General features: G+C 56.5%; 1 protein-coding gene across 1 annotated transcript in view; it reads left to right on the top strand.

The window, feature by feature from the left end:
- PTPRS (protein tyrosine phosphatase receptor type S) overlaps positions 1 to 18,181 on the top strand; it is a 110,933-nt gene that overhangs the window by 85,341 nt on the left and 7,411 nt on the right. Inside the window, exons 13-30 of the mRNA XM_070793048.1 lie at positions 155 to 460; positions 1,716 to 1,909; positions 2,056 to 2,082; positions 4,908 to 5,025; positions 6,764 to 7,372; positions 7,832 to 7,929; positions 8,498 to 8,751; positions 9,617 to 9,710; positions 9,801 to 10,016; positions 10,493 to 10,650; positions 11,126 to 11,137; positions 11,312 to 11,424; positions 12,974 to 13,021; positions 14,096 to 14,193; positions 14,275 to 14,398; positions 14,987 to 15,162; positions 15,242 to 15,361; positions 17,949 to 18,103. Of these exons, the coding sequence (XP_070649149.1) occupies positions 155 to 460; positions 1,716 to 1,909; positions 2,056 to 2,082; positions 4,908 to 5,025; positions 6,764 to 7,372; positions 7,832 to 7,929; positions 8,498 to 8,751; positions 9,617 to 9,710; positions 9,801 to 10,016; positions 10,493 to 10,650; positions 11,126 to 11,137; positions 11,312 to 11,424; positions 12,974 to 13,021; positions 14,096 to 14,193; positions 14,275 to 14,398; positions 14,987 to 15,162; positions 15,242 to 15,361; positions 17,949 to 18,103 (2,920 nt within the window). The remainder of the gene's footprint in view (positions 1 to 154; positions 461 to 1,715; positions 1,910 to 2,055; positions 2,083 to 4,907; positions 5,026 to 6,763; positions 7,373 to 7,831; positions 7,930 to 8,497; positions 8,752 to 9,616; positions 9,711 to 9,800; positions 10,017 to 10,492; positions 10,651 to 11,125; positions 11,138 to 11,311; positions 11,425 to 12,973; positions 13,022 to 14,095; positions 14,194 to 14,274; positions 14,399 to 14,986; positions 15,163 to 15,241; positions 15,362 to 17,948; positions 18,104 to 18,181) is intronic.

Raw genomic sequence — 18,181 nt, forward strand, 5'->3', positions numbered from 1 at the left:
TTTTGGGTTCGACTTTTTTCTTTGGTTTGGTTCTGTTTTGTTTGTTATCATCTTCTTTTTTATTTTCTCTTTCCCATCTTTTGTTTCCCCACCCCCTCCCCGCCCATCCCGCCTCCCTTCCCCGCCCCCCACGTTCTCCCCCTCCCCCCAATAGAACCGTCAGCCCCCCCTCAAGATGTTAAGTGTGTCAGCACGCGCTCCACGGCCATTTTGGTAAGTTGGCGCCCGCCGCCGCCGGACACGCACAACGGGGCCCTGGTGAGCTATAGCGTCCGCTACCGACCGCTGGGCTCGGAGGACCCGCAACCCAAGGAGGTGAACGGCATCCCCCCGACCACCACCCAGATCCTGCTGGAGGCGTTGGACAAGTGGACGGAGTACCGCATCACGGCCGTCGCTCACACAGAGGTGGGACCAGGGCCTGAGAGCTCGCCCGTGGTCGTCCGCACCGACGAGGACGGTAAGCACCGACCCCGGCCCACGACCCCCAGGCCCCAGCCCGGCCCCCCGCTGCAGAGCCTTCCGCCCCTGGAGAACTGGGCTGGCTGGTGGTCAGAAGGTACAAAACAGGCAGGAGAGGGCTCCGTAAGAAGTCGTCCCAGGCTGCTTGAGCTTGGAATTCTCCGTACTGGGCCTTCTGGGCTGCATTTTCTTTGAGCCTTGGGCCTGGAACATTAAGCGGGCAGTGTTCTGTATTTTGGTCTGGTGGTGGAAACCATGGCAGTGGAGTGTAAGAAACAGCAAGCAACGCTGGTGGGAAAATGAAGAGGTCCGTGGGACCCCAGAAACCCTGTTTTTAGACTCTTGAGATAACCCAGGATGTGGAGCTCCTTGGGTCTGAGCCATCCGACCTAGAAAGTCAGGAGATGGCATGCTGAGGATGGTTAGCCACCAGCTCCCTAGGCTTGGAGACAGATTTGCAGTGCTGGCCAGTTTCTGTGGTGTAAATATCCCCACTGCTGCCACACTAGAAAGTTGTAAGGTGCTAGTCACATAGTAGACGCTGAGGTTCATGGGGGGAAATGAAGCAGGCAGCTCCCCCAGTAAAACTGCAGGAAACCCAGACCAGTTGCTTTCTGGGCCATTGGCCTGGAAGGTTTGGTTGGCAGCCCCACATTTTGTCCTAAGCATGGGGAAGAGATGAAGCCATTCTTCATGCCAGATCTTGGGGTCAGGGGCAAGGTGAATGGCGAGAGCTCTGAGCTTGGGGGCTGGCTGAGAGGGTGCCCCAGTGTGGAGTGGGCTGGCTGCACCCTGGAGTGTAAGGGAGCCTGCAGCTGAACTGCCTGGGCTCCCACCCCGGCATCGTCTCTTAACAACCCTGCGATCCTGGAGTCAACTCTGTGCCTCAGTTTCCCCATCTGTAAAGTGAGCACAAGAGCCCTGATCTGGCAGGAGTGATCTGAGGGTGGAGTCAGTGTGGGTAAAGCTCTTAGGACGGGGCATGCAGGACCCGGTCATGGTGGCCCTAGGCACGTGGTCTAGACTCTGGGAGCCGCGGTTGCTAATCTGTAAAGGGGGTGCACCATCAGGGCTCGCTCCCCGGGCTATGGGAGGTGTGCGGGAGGTATTCCCTCGCCAGTGGGGAGCGCTCAGAGCGCCCGGTTAACCGGCAGTCACTCGTCACCCTGGCATCGGGCAGTGGCGCTGCCCGGGGCGGGGCTGGGCACCCCAGTAACGGCCCCGCCCGCCCCCCCCTCCCCTCCTCCCGCCAGTGCCCAGCGCGCCGCCGCGGAAGGTGGAGGCGGAGGCGCTCAACGCCACGGCCATTCGCGTGCTGTGGCGCTCGCCAGCGCCCGGCCGCCAGCACGGCCAGATCCGCGGCTACCAGGTCCACTACGTGCGCATGGAGGGCGCAGAGGCCCGAGGGCCGCCGCGCATCAAGGACATCATGCTGGCCGACGCCCAGGTGGGCGGGGCTCCGGGCGGGGCCTGGGGGCGGGGCGGGGCCGGGCAGGGTCCTTGCGCTCCTGCCCTCTCGCTGCTTCTCTCTTTCTCTCTCTGGCTACCTCGCTCACCTCCTCCTCTCTCTCCTGCCGCCTCCTCCCCGCTCAGTGGGAGATGGACGACACGGCTGAATATGTAAGTAGTGCACCCCCAGCCACTGTCAGTGCTGTGAGTCCACACCTCCCTGCACGCCCCTTGTAAAAGGGTCTCCTCCCCTGGGCCCCCGATGCACACCGTTTACCCCTTGGAGCGTACAGCCTCGGTTTTGCATCAGATAAATGGACACCTGCTGGGGACCCCGAGGTATCTGTTAGCCTTCTTACCTGAGTGACCACTGGACTCCGCTGGCCTTTGGCCTCCCCACCCCCGTCCCCTAGGCTAGCTCCCCGCTGTGGTCTCCCACACATCTTCCCTGCAACTGTTTCCACAGCGTTGCCCACCCTCCTCCACCTTACAGCCTCCCTTAATGGACCCAGGCCTGGGAAGTTGGAACAGTTACTTTCCCGCCTAGCCTGACTTTTATCACTTGGCTCAGCCTTCCCTGACCTTGAAATTTCTCTCAGGCCAAAGTGCCCCTCCCCATCATTTTGGCTCTGGGGTGTTGGGGGAGTGGTCCTTGGGCCCCAGGTGGGACAAGAGGCCTGTAGAACAACTGTTTCTACCCCTTCAAGCTTTCTCCGGAGGCCCTGAACCAGAGTCAGGATGACTCTGTGGCTCTAGGCGAATCACTGCCTCTTTCTGGGCTGTCTTTCTGCTCCTAAGATGGGGGCTACAGGCTCTTCTTAGAGCCCCAAGCCCAATGTTAGATTGACACAGCTTCACCCATTCCAGTGGCTCTGCCTTGTACTCCCCACCCCCCATCCCAGTTTTGGGGGGACGTTCCCACGTGGCTCCAGGTTAGCCCCTCCAATCCGTGAAGACCCTGGGAAGGACAATGTCTGAGGCTCAGGGGCAGGAGACCCCCTGTTCGTGCTTCCCGGCCCCTCTCCTTGTGCTCCTGGGGCCACTCCACAGCTCCCAGGCATGCCTGACGTGTTGGTGGGTGTGCATGTATGGAAATATGGGCATACGTGTGCCTGTGGGGGAGGTCAGGGTGCTCTGTCAGTCACTGAAGGAGCAGTGATTAACTGAACACTTACTCTAATGTAGATCTGTGCTAGGTGCCATGGACACAGCGGTGACCAGGACAGCCCTGAGCCCACCTTCCTGGGGGGTCATGGTCCAGGGGAGAGGGATATTACTTGGAACACGCACAAATGCATGTCTAGTTACAGCTCTGGTGGGGACAGGGTGTAGACAGTGGTGTAAAGGCTTGAACGGTCAGCTGTCCAGGCAGGTGGGCAGGTGGACACAGTCCTGACTGGTGTGGCATTTGCCCTTCTCCACGGTGTAAACACTCGCACCACGTCAATTTCAAGCTACCAGCCAGGTTTGCAGTAGCTCATCATTGTATAGTATTTCTGTTACACAGGTATGAGAGATGGAATGTGGGTGAACAACAGGGTCATAATGTGTAGCATAGGCAACTATTAAGTATCCTGTGGTATCGTTACCTCTTGGAGCTTGTAGCCTCAGTTTTGCATCAGGTAAATCGGCACCTGCTGAGGACCCGGAGAAGGCAATGGCACCCCACTCCAGTACTCTTGCCTGGAGAATCCTAGGGACGGGGGAGCCTGGTGGGCTGCCCTCTATGGGGTCGCACAGAGTTGGACACGACTGAAGTGACTTAGCAGCAGCAGCAGCTGAGGACCCTGGAGGTCTCCTCTGGCCCTCTTACCTGAGTGGCTCCTGGACCATAGTAGAAAAGAAAATGAAAAAAAAAATGTATAAAAATATGTATACTACTGCAAACTTGTTACAATTTCAGATATAATTTAAAAAAAGAATAACCTTGAATCAGGCATAAGTATTAGTTATCACAATAAAATAATTAAGGAGGAATGGGTTTTGAGTATTTATTCTCTTTGTTTTTACTATTTATTTGATCGTACATTTATATAACTTCATGTTTTATAGATTTTTAAAAAATTTGTTGTTTCTGGGTCTTCGTTGCCGTGCAGGCTTTTCTCCTGTTGCAGTGAGCTTGGGCTTCTGGTTACAGTGGCTTCTCCTGTTGCAGAGCGTAGGCTCTGGGGCACTCAGGCTTCAGTAGCTGCGGCACGTGGGCTCAGTGGTTGTAGTTCCTAGGCTCTAGAGCACAGGCTTTTAGTAGCTGTGGTGCATGGGCTTAGTTGCTCCACCGCATGTAGGATCTTCCCTGACCAGGGATTGAACCTGTGTCTCCTGCATTGGCAGGCAGATTCTTTACCACTGAGCCAACAGGGAAGCCTCTATAATTCATTTTCCATCATCACTGTGTTTTAAGAACTGGCCTGCAGATTTTCTGAAGGTCTGACTGTTGGCTTTTGAGAGCTGTTGTAAGGAATCTCCAGCACTCCAAGGGACATAGTGGAGGCAGGGGGGACAGCCAGTGCAAAGGCCTCGGGGCAGGGCCGTGTCAGGTGTGTAGGAGGAATAGCCAGGGAGCCCGTATGACTAGAGCAGAGTGAGCAAGGGAGAGGACAGGGCAGCTCAGTCAGGGCTTTGTGGGCAGCAAGCAGTGGGAGGGACTTGGGCTTTTGCCCCTAGGGAACTGGGAGTCCTGGAGGTCTGTGGTCAGGTGCTCACACACACCCTCTGGAGGCCACTGCGGGGAGGACAGATTGGGTGGGAAAGCGTGGTAGCTGGGGACCAGGGCAGAAGGGTGGGCATTGCACTGGTCCCGGTGGGCCATGACAGGTGTCATGAGGCCACGTGTGCCCATCTCAGCATGAACATGCTACGTGTTGAGGTCTGTGGCATGAGCTCGGGTGCACGTCTCTGCCCACAGACTGGGCCCTGCGTCCGCCTGGCTTGTCTCTAGCACGGGGAGGAGGGTGGGCAGCCTAGGTTGCATCACTGATCGCCATCCCTGCCCGCAGGAGATGGTCATCACAAACCTGCAGCCTGAGACTGCCTATTCCATCACGGTAGCCGCCTACACCATGAAAGGCGATGGCGCTCGCAGCAAACCCAAGGTGGTAGTGACCAAAGGAGCAGGTACAAGCCTGTCACCAACCCCTTTGCCCTCAGAGCATCCTTGCAGAGTTCTTGAGCCCGTGGTGCGGGGGAGGGCGGGAGGGTGCGCCAGGAGGGAGGAACAGAGTGAAGTGTGGGGGTTGTTCAAGAGGACACCCAGACTCGGTGCGGTCCAGCCCCATTCAGCTCCAGCTAGATGGAACCTTCAACACCCTACTCTTTTTGTTTTTTCTAATGTATTTATTTGGCTGTGCTGGATCTTTGTTGCGGCATGTAAACTCTTAGTTGCAGCTCGTGAACTCTTACATGCTGCATGTGGGATGTAGTTCCCCCATCAGGGATCAAACCCGGGCCCCCTGCATTGGGAGCACAGAATCTTAGCCCCTGGATCACCAGGGACATCCCTAAACAAGCAATTCCTAACTTCTCACCTTCTGCCTCCTGTTCCCCCTGTGCTGATAACCCTTTAGGTTATCAGCTGGCTGTCTGCTCCATATCCTTTAGGTCTTTGATTAGTCTCCCTCCTTGGGAAGCCTCCAGCCACCTGCCCCACCCCACTTCCAGCCAACAATCATGACCAGCTCTGCTATCTGCACCCTGTGCCTCCCCCATCCCAGCTCTGATCCCCACAAGCAGGTTGTCATTTCAGGGTCATGTCTCCATCTCCCCCATGGTACCATGAAGCCTCCTCTCCTGGCAGCCCTGCCTTAGTTTCCCCTCTGGCTCCTCCTATCAGTCCTGAGAGGCTGTTTTTCACCAGCCAGGATTAGCTGAGTGAGGAGAGAGGCAGCTGTGAAAACCTAAGGGGAGGGTATTGCGGGCAGAGAGCATAACCCAGGCAAAGACTCAGAGAGGAGAACAAGCTTGGTGTGTTCCAAAACAGAGAAGGGCCCCCATGGCCTCCATCTTTCTTCTCACCACAGACCCTGATATTCAAGGGCTCCCAGCTGGACGCAGCATGCCTTCACACTGTTGCTGGCCCATGCCCCCTACTGTGCTTTTCCCCTGCCTAGTATCTTTGGCATCCAGCATCCAGCTCCCATGTTACCACCTCCAGGAAGCTTCCCATATCTCTCCTGCCTCTCTCAGGGATGTTGTGTTAGAGTCATGCTTGCTAAGCAGACCCTGCTGCATACACTGTGACTGTTCATACCACCTTCCATTAAAGGCCCTGATAAGTGCTACAGCAGAGATGCCTGGTTTCACGTGTAGCGCTTCAGCACTGCAGGACTTCTCCAGACTTTGATGCGTTGATTACTACCCAAACTGTGAAAACCATGGGGGCAGAGACAGGGTTTTAGACACTCCTCCTCCATTCTGTTGATGCTAATGAGGTGCTGACAGGAAGCAAGAGATGAGTGACTGGTTAACTTGAGATGCATAGATGAGGGCCTGCCGTGGCCTCTGCGGATGTTTTCCTTTCTCGGGTCCTCTGCGTCCTCACTGTTCCTCAGTGGCTGTTCCCTCTGCCTGAAGCACTGTTCCCCCAAGACCTCCTTGTGGCTCCCTCTTTCACCTCCAAGTCTTTGCTTTTGAGCATGGCCTTCCCAAGATGGCTTTTAAAAACTGCAGTTCCTTGGGACTTCTCTGGTGGTTCGGTGGTTAGGACTCTGTGCTTTCGCTGCTGAGGGCCCAAGTTCAATACCTGGTTGGGGAACTGAGATCCCACAAGTGGCCAAAAAAATTGCAGCCCCACGCTGTGCTCCAGACCTGGGGGTTGATCGCGTGGCCCTGATGCCTGCCCTGTGTCCCCCCACAGTGCTGGGCCGCCCCACCCTGTCGGTGCAGCAGACCCCTGAGGGCAGCCTGCTGGCACGCTGGGAGCCCCCGGCCGGCGCCACTGAGGACGAGGTGCTGGGCTATCGCCTGCAGTTCGGCCGCGAGGACTCATCCCCCCTGGCCACGCTGGAGTTCCCGCCCACCGAGGACCACTACACCGCATCGGGCGTGCACAAGGGGGCCACGTATGTGTTCCGGCTGGCGGCCCGGAGCCGAGGCGGCCTGGGCGAGGAGGCAGCCGAGGTCTTGAGCATCCCTGAGGACACACCCCGTGGCCACCCGCAGATCCTGGAGGCAGCCGGCAATGCCACGGCGGGCACCGTCCTGCTTCGCTGGCTGCCGCCCGTGCCTGCCGAGCGCAACGGGGCCATTATCAAGTACACCGTGGCCGTGCGGGAGGCTGGCGCCCTGGGCCCCGCCCGAGAGACTGAGCTGCCGGCGGCGGCCGAGCCGGGCGCCGAGAACGTGCTCACGCTGCAGGGCCTCAAGCCCGACACGGCCTATGACCTCCAAGTGCGGGCCCACACGCGCCGGGGCCCCGGCCCCTACAGCCCCCCTGTCCGCTACCGGACGTTCCTGCGGGACCAAGGTAGGCGCGCGGTGACCCCCGCACCAGAGCCGGACCGGGCCTCGTGCCCACCCCCACCCCAGCCCCCTCCCTCTCCCCTGCCCAGGTAAGTGGTCACTTTTCTGCTTCCACGTGGACGCTCAAGGCGAGTCCGGACCCCGAGGCTCCGGCGTTTGGCAAAGGTGGGACATGCCTAGGTGGCACCGCCGCCCCCACCACCGCCCCCCACCCACCCACCCAACCCGTCCCCCCTCCGCTCCTCTGCCTCCGCCTTCTCTCTGCAGCTGCGCCGTCTCCCGCAGCAGGGACATGGGACAGGGCCAGGCAGGGCCGGGCCAGGGCCAGGCAGTAAGGCCACGGGCACAGCGGACGACAGGGAGCGCCTGGGCCGCCCCACCCCACCCCGTACCTGTGCCCAGCCCCCCAGCACTCATGGGAATCTCTCCTTTGCTCTCTCCCACCTGCTGCTGTGTGGCACAGTCTCACCCAAGAACTTCAAGGTGAAGATGATCATGAAGACATCGGTCCTGCTCAGCTGGGAGTTCCCAGACAACTACAACTCACCCACCCCATATAAGGTGCGCAGCCTCCTGTTGGATCTAAGACGGGGGGTTAGGGTGTGTGTGGGGCAGGGCTCAGCCGGGGTTAGAGTATATGTGGGGCGGGGCTTGACCAGGGTGTGGGTGCCATCTGGAGTCAGGGTAGGGGGTCAACTGGACTGGTGACTGGGTGGGATATTGAGGTTCAATCTGGGTTCGGGGCTTAGTCAGGATTGGGATGCACAGTTGGGACTCAGCAGGGGTCGTGGTTCAGTGGAGGAATTAGGGTTCGGTCAGAACTGGGGCTTAGCTGGGGATCAGCTAGGATTTGAGGCTCAGTCTCTCGTCAAGCCAAAGTGTGGAATCAGGACTTTTTAAGGACTGGAACTTTGAGTTGAGATTCGGCTGAATTGAGAATCAACTGGGTTTGGAGCTCAGTCTGGGGTTGAGATTGAGTCTTGGGGTCAAGGCTTGGAATTAGGGCTACAGCTGTGATCGAGGTTCAGTCTGGGGTCACAGATCATAGGGTCCAGGCTAAGTCTGGGATCCAGGCTCGGTGAGGACCAGGGCTCAACCCAGAGCTCTGCTGAGCCGGCTCGCCCCACAGATCCAATACAATGGGCTCACATTGGACGTGGATGGCCGCACCACCAAGAAGCTCATCACTCACCTCAAGCCCAACACCTTCTACAACTTCGTGCTGACCAACCGCGGCAGCAGCCTGGGCGGCCTCCAGCAGACAGTCACGGCCTGGACCGCCTTCAACCTGCTCAGCTCGAAGCCCAGCGTGACCCCCAAGCCCGACTCCGATGGCTTCATCGTGGTGTATCTGCCAGACGGCCAGAGCCCCGTGCCTGTCCAGTAAGCTCAACCCACCCGCTCCAGGGTTTTGCATCCCTCCCCCAGTCAGCTGTGTGACTGCTGCTTGACCTCTCAGTACCCCACTTCCCTTGCTGGTCTGTAAAACAGAGACTACATGGTGCCTTTTCATGTGGTTGCCCTGAAGGTCCGGTGCCTCTCATAGATGTCCCCACTGAACGTGGCCTCAGCATTCTCTCACGCCCCGGCAGGCCCGACCTGCTGCTAGTTTTGGTTCTCAGACTGATGGGGAGACAGAGCTGGACACAGACAAGCTCAGTCCCATGGTGTGGCAGTGAGAAGCACAAAGGCTAAGAGTCCCATGCAAGGAGAGGAGTCCTCTGAGAAGCAGGGGGAAATGGAGAGTTACGAGACTGCATGGGTGTGGAAGCTGGGGTTTTGAAGGATGTATGGGAATTTGAGAAGTATACAGTTAGCTCTTGAACAGCACAGGTTTGAATTGCAGGGGCCCACCTATATGCATATTTTTTTTATTCAACAAGTCCACACTACAGTACTACACAATCCACAGTTGGTTGAATTCATAGATGGAAAACCATGGATACAGAAGGCCAACTGTACTTACATGTGGATTTTCTACTGTGCAGCCGGGGTTGGCACCCCCTAACCTCCATGTTGTTGAAGGGTCAACTGTCATTGCCCAGGGTAGGCTTTCTAGGCAAAAGGTACAACATGATCAAAATCCTGGAGGCTTGAATCAGAAACTGTAGTCCTACGTGACTTGGGCCATACACCCATGGTGTGAACGGAAGGGAAGATTCAGAGAGGGGTGGTGCCCTCACTCAGCCCAGTAGCATCCCTTGCTCGTGACTGTAGACAGCCCTCTGTGACTCTCGTCTCCTGCCAGGAACTACTTCATTGTGATGGTGCCACTGCGCAAATCTCGTGGTGGTCAGTTCCTGACCCCACTGGGCAGCCCAGAGGATATGGACCTGGAGGAGGTAAGGGGCTGGGCCCAGACACGTGCCAGCTTTCAGGAGCCCAGTGGCTCCCAGCTGGGTTCTGAGCAGCCCACATCTCTGTTCCCACAGCTGATCCAGGACATCGCACGGCTGCAGAGGCGCAGCCTGAGGCACTCGCGTCAGCTGGAGGTCCCCCGGCCCTACATCGCGGCTCGCTTCTCAGTGCTGCCACACACCTTCCATCCTGGGGACCAGAAGCAGTACGGAGGCTTTGACAACAGGGGCCTGGAGCCCGGCCACCGATACGTCCTCTTTGTGCTTGCTGTGCTGCAAAAGAGTGAGCCCGTAAGTCCCGAATGGTGTCTGCCCACATCCAGAGTGCCTGGAGCGGCCTCAGTCCCCGGAGCCCTGGCCTCAGAGCCAGACGCAGATCCTCCCAGCTCCCTGAGGTCAGAGCTGAGCAGAGGGGAGGATTTGAGGTTGAGGAAATCCCAAGCAGGAGGATTTTTAGAGGAAAGGACTTTGGAACGAGGGCTTTGATGGATGTATGGGAGTTCAGTAAAGAAAAGGCATCCCGGAGTTTGCACGTGCAAAGGTCTGGGGTGCAAGAAGAAAAAGAGGACCTAAGAGTGTCTGAAACAGAGTGGAGGAGGGGAAGAGTGAAGATTGGCCAGGGCCAGACCACTGTGGTCAGTGTTCTTGGAAGCCATAGGAGGGTTTAGAGTAGGGGATGGACACAGATTTGTGTTTGAGGAAGATCCATTTGGCCACCGTGAGGGCGGTGGGCACTGATGGAAGTCTCCCCCACCCCATTTCTGTAGACATTTGCAGCCAGCCCCTTCTCAGACCCCTTCCAGCTGGACAACCCAGACCCACAGCCCATCGTGGACGGCGAGGAGGGGCTCATCTGGGTGATCGGGCCCGTGCTGGCTGTGGTCTTCATTATCTGCATAGTGATTGCCATCTTGCTCTACAAGAAGTGAGCACCTTGCGTGTCCCTGCTTGACAGGAGGGAGGCCTTCCTAAGGGTGGGAGGTTTGGAAAGATCCAGGGAAAGGTTGTCTCTGAGAATGATCACAGAAGCCATCTGTGGTCCAGACAGGGAAAACAGGGCTCAGAGAGGTTAAGCCACTTGATCAAAGTCACACAGCCTGGGAAATGGCAGGGCTGGCATTCCAACCTGGTCAGTGGTTTGACTCCTGTTAAGTCCCGTGCAAGATTGGCGGGGGGGGGGGGGGGCACTCCCTTTGTCCTGTTAAACGAGGTCACGTGGGATATGTCCCAGCTTAGAAGGCTGAGACCCAAGTTGGAAAGGATTAGCCCCAATTTCTGGAGACCAAGGTTCAGAGGGGGAAAGAAAGCCATCCACAGTCATAGAACAGGCTCTTGATGGCCAGCCTGCCCTCACCTGTCTTCTTTCCCTCCTTCTCACCTGTGTCTGCTTTCGGGAGCAGCAAGCCTGATAGGTAAGAACTGGTCCTGCCCTCTGGAGGCTGAGGACAGGGGCTGGGGTGGCACCTCGCCCACGGGATGAGCGGGAACCTAGTTGTTCCAACCGTTGCACGTGTCTGTGCCTGGTTGTGGGAACCCGAGTCACGTACAGCCGGGTCACACGTCTCTGTCTGTTTGCTCGCACAAAGCAAACGAAAGGACTCTGAGCCCCGCACTAAATGCCTACTGAACAACGCCGACCTCGCCCCCCATCACCCCAAGGACCCCGTGGAAATGAGACGCATTAACTTCCAGACGCCAGGTATGTGCTTATCCCGGGCGCCGGGGACCGCACTGATGGGAGGGAGGCAGCACAGTGGGAGATGAAGCGGCCCCCTTGGTGGATCCTTGCCAGCCCCCACTGAACTGTGCCTGATGCAGTTCTTCAGTCCCGATTCCTACGAGGCTCTGGGCTTGGGGGTGTCCTGGGGTTGATGGTGCTTACAATCTAGGGAGATTTTTGAGAAGCTGCATTCAACTGGTGGCTGCTGTCTTCTCCAGGAGCTTAAAGGACATCTTCAAAGACAGAAGCAAACATTTTCTGAGTCCTCAATTCCTTCTGGCAGAAAAAGCTCTGCTTCTGTTCACACCTCTAGTCTTAAGGCCACTCAGTGGTGGGTGTTTGGGTTTTTTCCACCCTCCCCGGGGAAGCGCCCCTAGCAAGGAGCAAAAATTCCACTTCCACCACACACTCTCTCTCCCCGCTTTTGTGGTCACATATGGTCATGCTCTCCCAGTTTCATTATAGTCCCCCGTAGATGAAAGAGGATTCTGCTGAGTCCCCTGCCACACGTGGTGGGAGAACTGAATCAGGACCCTGCCCTTGATCGTCTTCATGTGCAATGCCCCCTTCATGCCCCCCGCCCCTCCTCCTCCTTAATGGGCTCATGCCAGCTGCTTCTAACCAAATTAAGGGATTTGCAGTTTAACTGAGGGCTGCTGTTCTCTCCTTATGAGCTCATCGCATGGCGACATCTGCTGTTCTCTACCTACACCCTGATCTTCACTCTCTGTCTCTGAACTGCTTCCTGTTAACTTTTGTTTCCAATCAAATGGAGATTTTTAAACATTTAACTGATGGCTGCAGTCCTCCATGAGAAGAGAGCACGGGGGCTTTGACAGGCTCGTGTATCGTCTTGCACGCTTCTCCTAACATTTCTTTCTCTCTCCTATTTCTGGACTGTGTCACGTTAGTCCCACGTTTCTCCAAATGAGGGTTTTGATCATTTATATTTACCTGATGGCTGCAGCCCTCCACAGGCGATCATGAAAAGTCTCCTGGCATCCCTTGTAGTCTCTTCTTCTCTCTTCTGTCTCTGGACTAGCTTATGTCAATTCTGTTTCCATCCAGATAAGAATTTTAAATGTGTGTGTTCAACTGATGGCCTCTGTCCTTACAGCTCATGGCATGGGCCCATATGTTCTTCTCCTGCCCCCAAGTTTCTCCTTCACCATCCCGCTTCTCCTCTAAAATCCCCTCTGCTGACCCCCAACAAGGGACCCAAGGCCAGGTTGGTCAGGGGTGGCCGGATGCGGGGATGACAGGTTGATAGAAGAACCTAAAAGCTTTGAGATCTTGCCAAAGTCATGGCTGAAAATCAGGACTCGCCAGTGTCCAGTTGAGGCGATGCCCAGCCGCTGCCATGGGTTCTCTGATTGGGGCGGCCGTGTGTCCCTCACTCGTTGAAGTTGCTCCGCCCTTTGCATCTATCTGTCCGTCGACCGCTGTGCGCGCACCCGGCGAGGGATGGGGGGAGGTGGGCCGCCTCCCCCGCGTGTTTTCATTTATTTATTGTTTGCTGTTTCTGCAGATTCAGGCCTCAGCAGCCCCCTCAGGGAGCCGGGGTTTCACTTTGAAAGTTAGTTCCGGTGTCTCTCTGTTCTTGGCTTCCTTTCGCTCCTGTTTGTTTTCATCCTTGGTTTCTCCATCCGGCTTCCTCTCTCTCCGCCCACCTGTCCTGCGCTGGCTTCTCAAAGGGGGCAGGGGTCTGGTCCCCTGGGCTCTAAGGTGGCAGGTTGTGACTGCGTGTGTGTGTGAGAGAGAGAGAGAGAGAGGCAGGAGGAGAGGGAACGGGGCTGGGAGCAGGGATGCAGGGCACAGGTGTGTGTCAAAATACATGCGAGAGGCAGGGGGACCCACCAGTCAAATAGACACCAGCCTCAGCCCTCTTAGACGTGGGCCCTGGGGCAGCACCCAGGGACTCGGGACAAACAGCTCTTCAGTAGTCAACTTGGCAAGTCCCTATAGGTTTAACACCGGTGCTTGGGTGCTGGCGCACAGCTGTCAGTTTCCCTCCCGGTAGCTGCTGAGTGTGTGTGTGTGTGTGTGTGTGTGTGTGTGTGTGTGTGTGTGTGTGTGCATGCGTGGCCGCTGGGCCCCCAGGAGAGAGGAGTCTGGCAGGCCTGAAGATGGGGAAGAAGCACCCACGCCCACCCCATCATCCCACAAACACATACCCCGTGCATCCCCTCCCCGGCCCCTCAGCTCCACCTGGCAGAGGACTTTTTGGTCCCTCCGACCCCCAAGGGGGCAGACGGGGTGTGGGCCTCCCGCCCTCACCAGGGGGACAATATTCCAGAAGGTTCAGCCAGCCACATCTGCTTCTTCATCTCTGTGTCACTTGCCTGCTTCTTGCCACGAGGCACCAGGAGCTTAAAGTCCTGCGGGGCAACCCTCCCCCAGCACCTGCCTCCCCAGCTGGTTGTCGGGGGGGCCTGGGGAGGGTGGGGGAGACTCCACCTAGTGCTCCCTCCAGGCCTGGGTTCCTCGCCCCCATGGGGCCCACCCCAAACCTTCCTCTTCCCCGCCACCCCCTCTAACCCGCAGCTCGTCCATCGCAGACTCACTCCGTAGAGCACCCCCAGTCCCCTCCCCTCCCCGGCCTGGCCCCCCCGAGTGACTGGCCACATGGGCGGGTCTGCTCTCCCTGCAGGCATGCTCAGCCACCCGCCCATCCCCATCGGGGACATGGCGGAGCACACAGAACGACTCAAGGCCAACGACAGCCTCAAGCTGTCCCAGGAGTATGAGGTGAGCCAGCCCCCCCACCTCCCACCCTCCTGGGGCCCACAGATGCCTACCCTAACATCTCCCACGTCCTGCTTCTCATAGTCCATTGACCCGGGCCAGCAGTTCACGTGGGAGCACTCCAACCTGGAAGTGAACAAGCCCAAGAACCGCTATGCCAACGTCATCGCCTACGACCACTCCCGCGTAATCCTTCAGCCCATCGAAGGTAGCGTGCGGGGTCCCAGGCTCCTCCCCAGCAACCTTGGCCTGTCCTCATTCCATGGAGAACACATAGACCCCATGTCTCCTCTTGGCCAGGGGGGCCAGGCCAGAGTGGACTAGCTAGGAGATAGGTAGGGAAACTGAGGCCTGGTCCAACCCTACCCAGAAGCCATTGAGAAGTTTAGGATCTGTATTTAACTGGTGGCTGCTGTCCACTACAGATTTCCATCCATTCTTTACATCTGTAGCTCTTATCAGGGCAGCTTCGCCACAGAGGACATTTGGCAATGTCTGGGGACATTTTTGTTGTCACAGCTTGGGGTGGGGTGTTGTTGGCATCTTGAGGGTGGAGGCCAGGGATGCTGCTCAGTACCTTGCGATGCAAAGGACCGCTCCCGACATAGAACAGTCTATCTCCAAATGGCAGTAATGTTGAGGCAGAGAAAGCGTGGAGTATATGCGCCACGATTTCCTTGGGGATAGACTGGGGCAGTCTCGGAGGGCTTCCTTTAAGCGGTGGACCAGGTGGAGCCAGCCTAGAAGGATAGAGCACCCCCACTGATCTCTAGTTTCTCCGCCACCCCCGGCCTAGGCATCGTGGGCAGCGATTACATCAATGCCAATTACGTGGACGGCTACCGGCGGCAGAACGCGTACATCGCCACGCAGGGGCCGCTGCCGGAGACCTTCGGCGACTTCTGGCGCATGGTGTGGGAGCAGCGCTCGGCCACCATTGTTATGATGACGCGGCTAGAGGAGAAATCACGGGTGAGGCCTGGGCCCTGCGGCCCCCAGGCCCTGCGCCGGCCCCGGCCCATGCTCACCTGTGTTCTCTCACCTGGTGCAGATCAAATGCGACCAGTACTGGCCCAACAGGGGCACAGAGACCTACGGCTTCATCCAGGTCACGCTGCTGGACACCATCGAGCTGGCCACGTTCTGCGTGAGGACATTCTCCCTGCACAAGGTAGGGCCCGGATGGGACCGGGGGGCTGTGGGAGGGGGCGATGGTGGGTGGAGAAGGGAGATGAGCTTCTGCCCTGGGAACTCCCCACTGGACGGAAGAGAAACCACATTGACCCAGGCTGGGTGCATTCTCAAGCGGTCACTTTACGGATGGGGACACTGAGCCTCAGGGGAACGGCTCTTGTCTGCAGCCACAGCAGGACAAACCAGCAGAATCCAGCTTAGCAATGAACCTCTCCTCCCCTCACCGGCAGTCACCAGCCCCCAGCCCGAGATCAGTCTTGATCCCTTCCCTCACCCAGCCTGGGTTTATGGCAGGGTCTTGGCCATGCAGTAGGGGGGCCTCCAGCCTTAGATGGAGGACAGAGCGGGCAGTTGGGGCTGAGGTAGAGGGAATCTTCACCTATGTATTTAACTGATGACTGCTGTCCAGCACATGATTCCATGTGTCTCACTCAGTGATTCTCGGTTGCAGCATTTTGCCATTCAGAGGACATTTGGCGATGTCTGGGGGCACTTTGAATATTTTTATTTTTATTGACGTATAGTTGATTCACAATATTAACTTCTGCTGTACAGTAAAGTGATTCAGTTATATGTATACACAATTTTTTTGATATTCTTTTCCATCATAGTTTATCACAGGATATTGAATGTAGTTCCCTGTGCTGTAGAGTAGGACCCTGATGTTTATCCATTCTGTATAGATAATAGCTTCTGTCTGCTAACCCCTGTCTCCCGCTCCAGCCCTGCCTCGACCCCCTCCCCCTTGGCAACAAGTCTGGTTTCTGTATCCACGAGTCTCTGTTTCATAGATAAGTTCATTTGTGCCGTATGTTAGATTCTGCATATAGTACCATATGTTAAGTGTTATATGTGATAGCATATGTGATATATAAGTGTTATCATATGATACTTTGACTTTTTATCATGTGATACCATGGTATTTTTTATCGTATGCGTCTTTGACTTTTTTCATTTAGTATGATAATCTCTAGGCCTGTCCGTTTTGCTTCAAACGGCATTAGATCATTCTTCCCTGTGGCCGAGTAGTACATTGTACTTAAGTGCCACGTCTTCATCCATTCATCTGTCAGCAGACATTTAGATTGTCTCTGTGTCCTGGCGGTTGTAAACAGTGCTGCTATGGACATAGGGGTGCCTGTATCTTATTGGAGTTTTGTTTCCAGATATATGGCGAGGAGTGGGATTGTTGGATCATACGTAGGTCTATTTTTAGTTTTTTGAAGAACCTCTCCTGTTCTCCGTGGTGGCTGTACCAATTAATATTCCTACCGCCAGTGCTGGAGGGTTCCCTTTTCTCTGCATCCTCTCCATCCCTTGGAATTTGTAGAGTTTTGATGTATTTCTTTGGAGAAATGTCTACATCTTCTGACCATTATTCAGTTAGGTTGTTGGCTTTTTGTTGAGCTGAATGAGTTCTTTATCTGTTTTGGAGATTAAGCCCCTTGGTTGCATGGTTGGCACATATGTTCTCCCGTGCTGTGGGCTGTCTTTCCGTTGTGTTTATGGTTTCCTTTGCTATGCAAAGGCTTGTAAGTTTCATTAGGGTGCCATTTGTGTATTCTTATTTCTAGTGCCTTGGAAGACTGGGGACACTTTTTATTGTCATGTAGGGAGAGAGAGGTGCTCTGGCACCACTGTGTTTCCCTGGCAGCCAGCCACGTGCCCTTACATAGAGCCTGTGCCTGGCACAGGTGCCAGAAACCTGAGTAAAAAGACAAGAGTAAGGGTTTTCAGTTGATTCACACATTAAGCAGACACTTGTGTGTCAAATACCACTCTTGTGGGGCTTACAGTCTAGTGGACAACAAATATGAAAAAAACCCCAGGAATCTTACACAGTAGAGTATGTAGTGGAAGACCTGGAGTTGGTGAGGAAAGGAGTTTTGCAGAGATCTGGGGGTGGCATTCCTGGCAAAGGCCCTGCGTGTTTTGGGAATAGTGAGGAGTCCTGTGGCTGGAGCAGAGAGTGGGAGGAGGTGAGGGCAGGGAGGGGATGGGAGGAGGTGCAGAACCTTGTGGGTTGTAGGGGCAGGGGCAACTCTGGCTTTTAGCCCAGGGAGGGCTGTGGGCAGAGGAGCCGGGGGACATAACTCGGGTGCTCACCAGCGCCCTCTGGCTGCTGTGGAGGGAATAGATTGTGGGGACACCCAGGGGGAACAGGTGACTGCTCTGGTCTGGATGGATGACGGTGAGCTGGACTAAGGTGATCACCATGGAGGGGGTGAGTGAGAAGTGGGCGGGCTTGGGAAAGACTTTGAAAGCTGTGCTGACTGATGCTGCATGTGGACAGGCAGGGGAAGGGAGTCAAGAGCGACTCCGCCTACATTTTGGCCAGAGTGCGTGGAAGGACAGCACCACCATCAGCTGAGATGGGGGAGCAGGTTTAGGGAGAAATGGGGAGCAGTGCACGAAGATGCTGGGGACACTCTGCAGTGGAGACACCCCCACACCCTGGAGCAGCTGGGCACCCAAATCAGGGACATGGTGGTCTGAGGCGTGAACTTGGGCCCGGCACGTGGGTGCTGGGCTGCATTGACCAACAGTGTCCCCGCCACCCCTAGAGCGGCTCCAGCGAGAAACGGGAGGTCCGGCAGTTCCAGTTCACGGCATGGCCGGACCACGGGGTGCCTGAGTACCCGACGCCGTTCCTGGCTTTCCTGCGGAGAGTCAAGACTTGCAACCCGCCGGACGCGGGCCCCATCGTGGTCCACTGCAGGTACCCGGCCCCCGCCCCTTCACTCCCGGCTCCCTCTGCACCCTGTCCCCCATTCTCCCCTGGCCCTCGGGTGCCCCC

Source organism: Bos indicus, chromosome 7 (genome assembly GCF_029378745.1).
Source record: "Bos indicus isolate NIAB-ARS_2022 breed Sahiwal x Tharparkar chromosome 7, NIAB-ARS_B.indTharparkar_mat_pri_1.0, whole genome shotgun sequence".
Lineage (NCBI taxonomy): Eukaryota > Metazoa > Chordata > Mammalia > Artiodactyla > Bovidae > Bos > Bos indicus.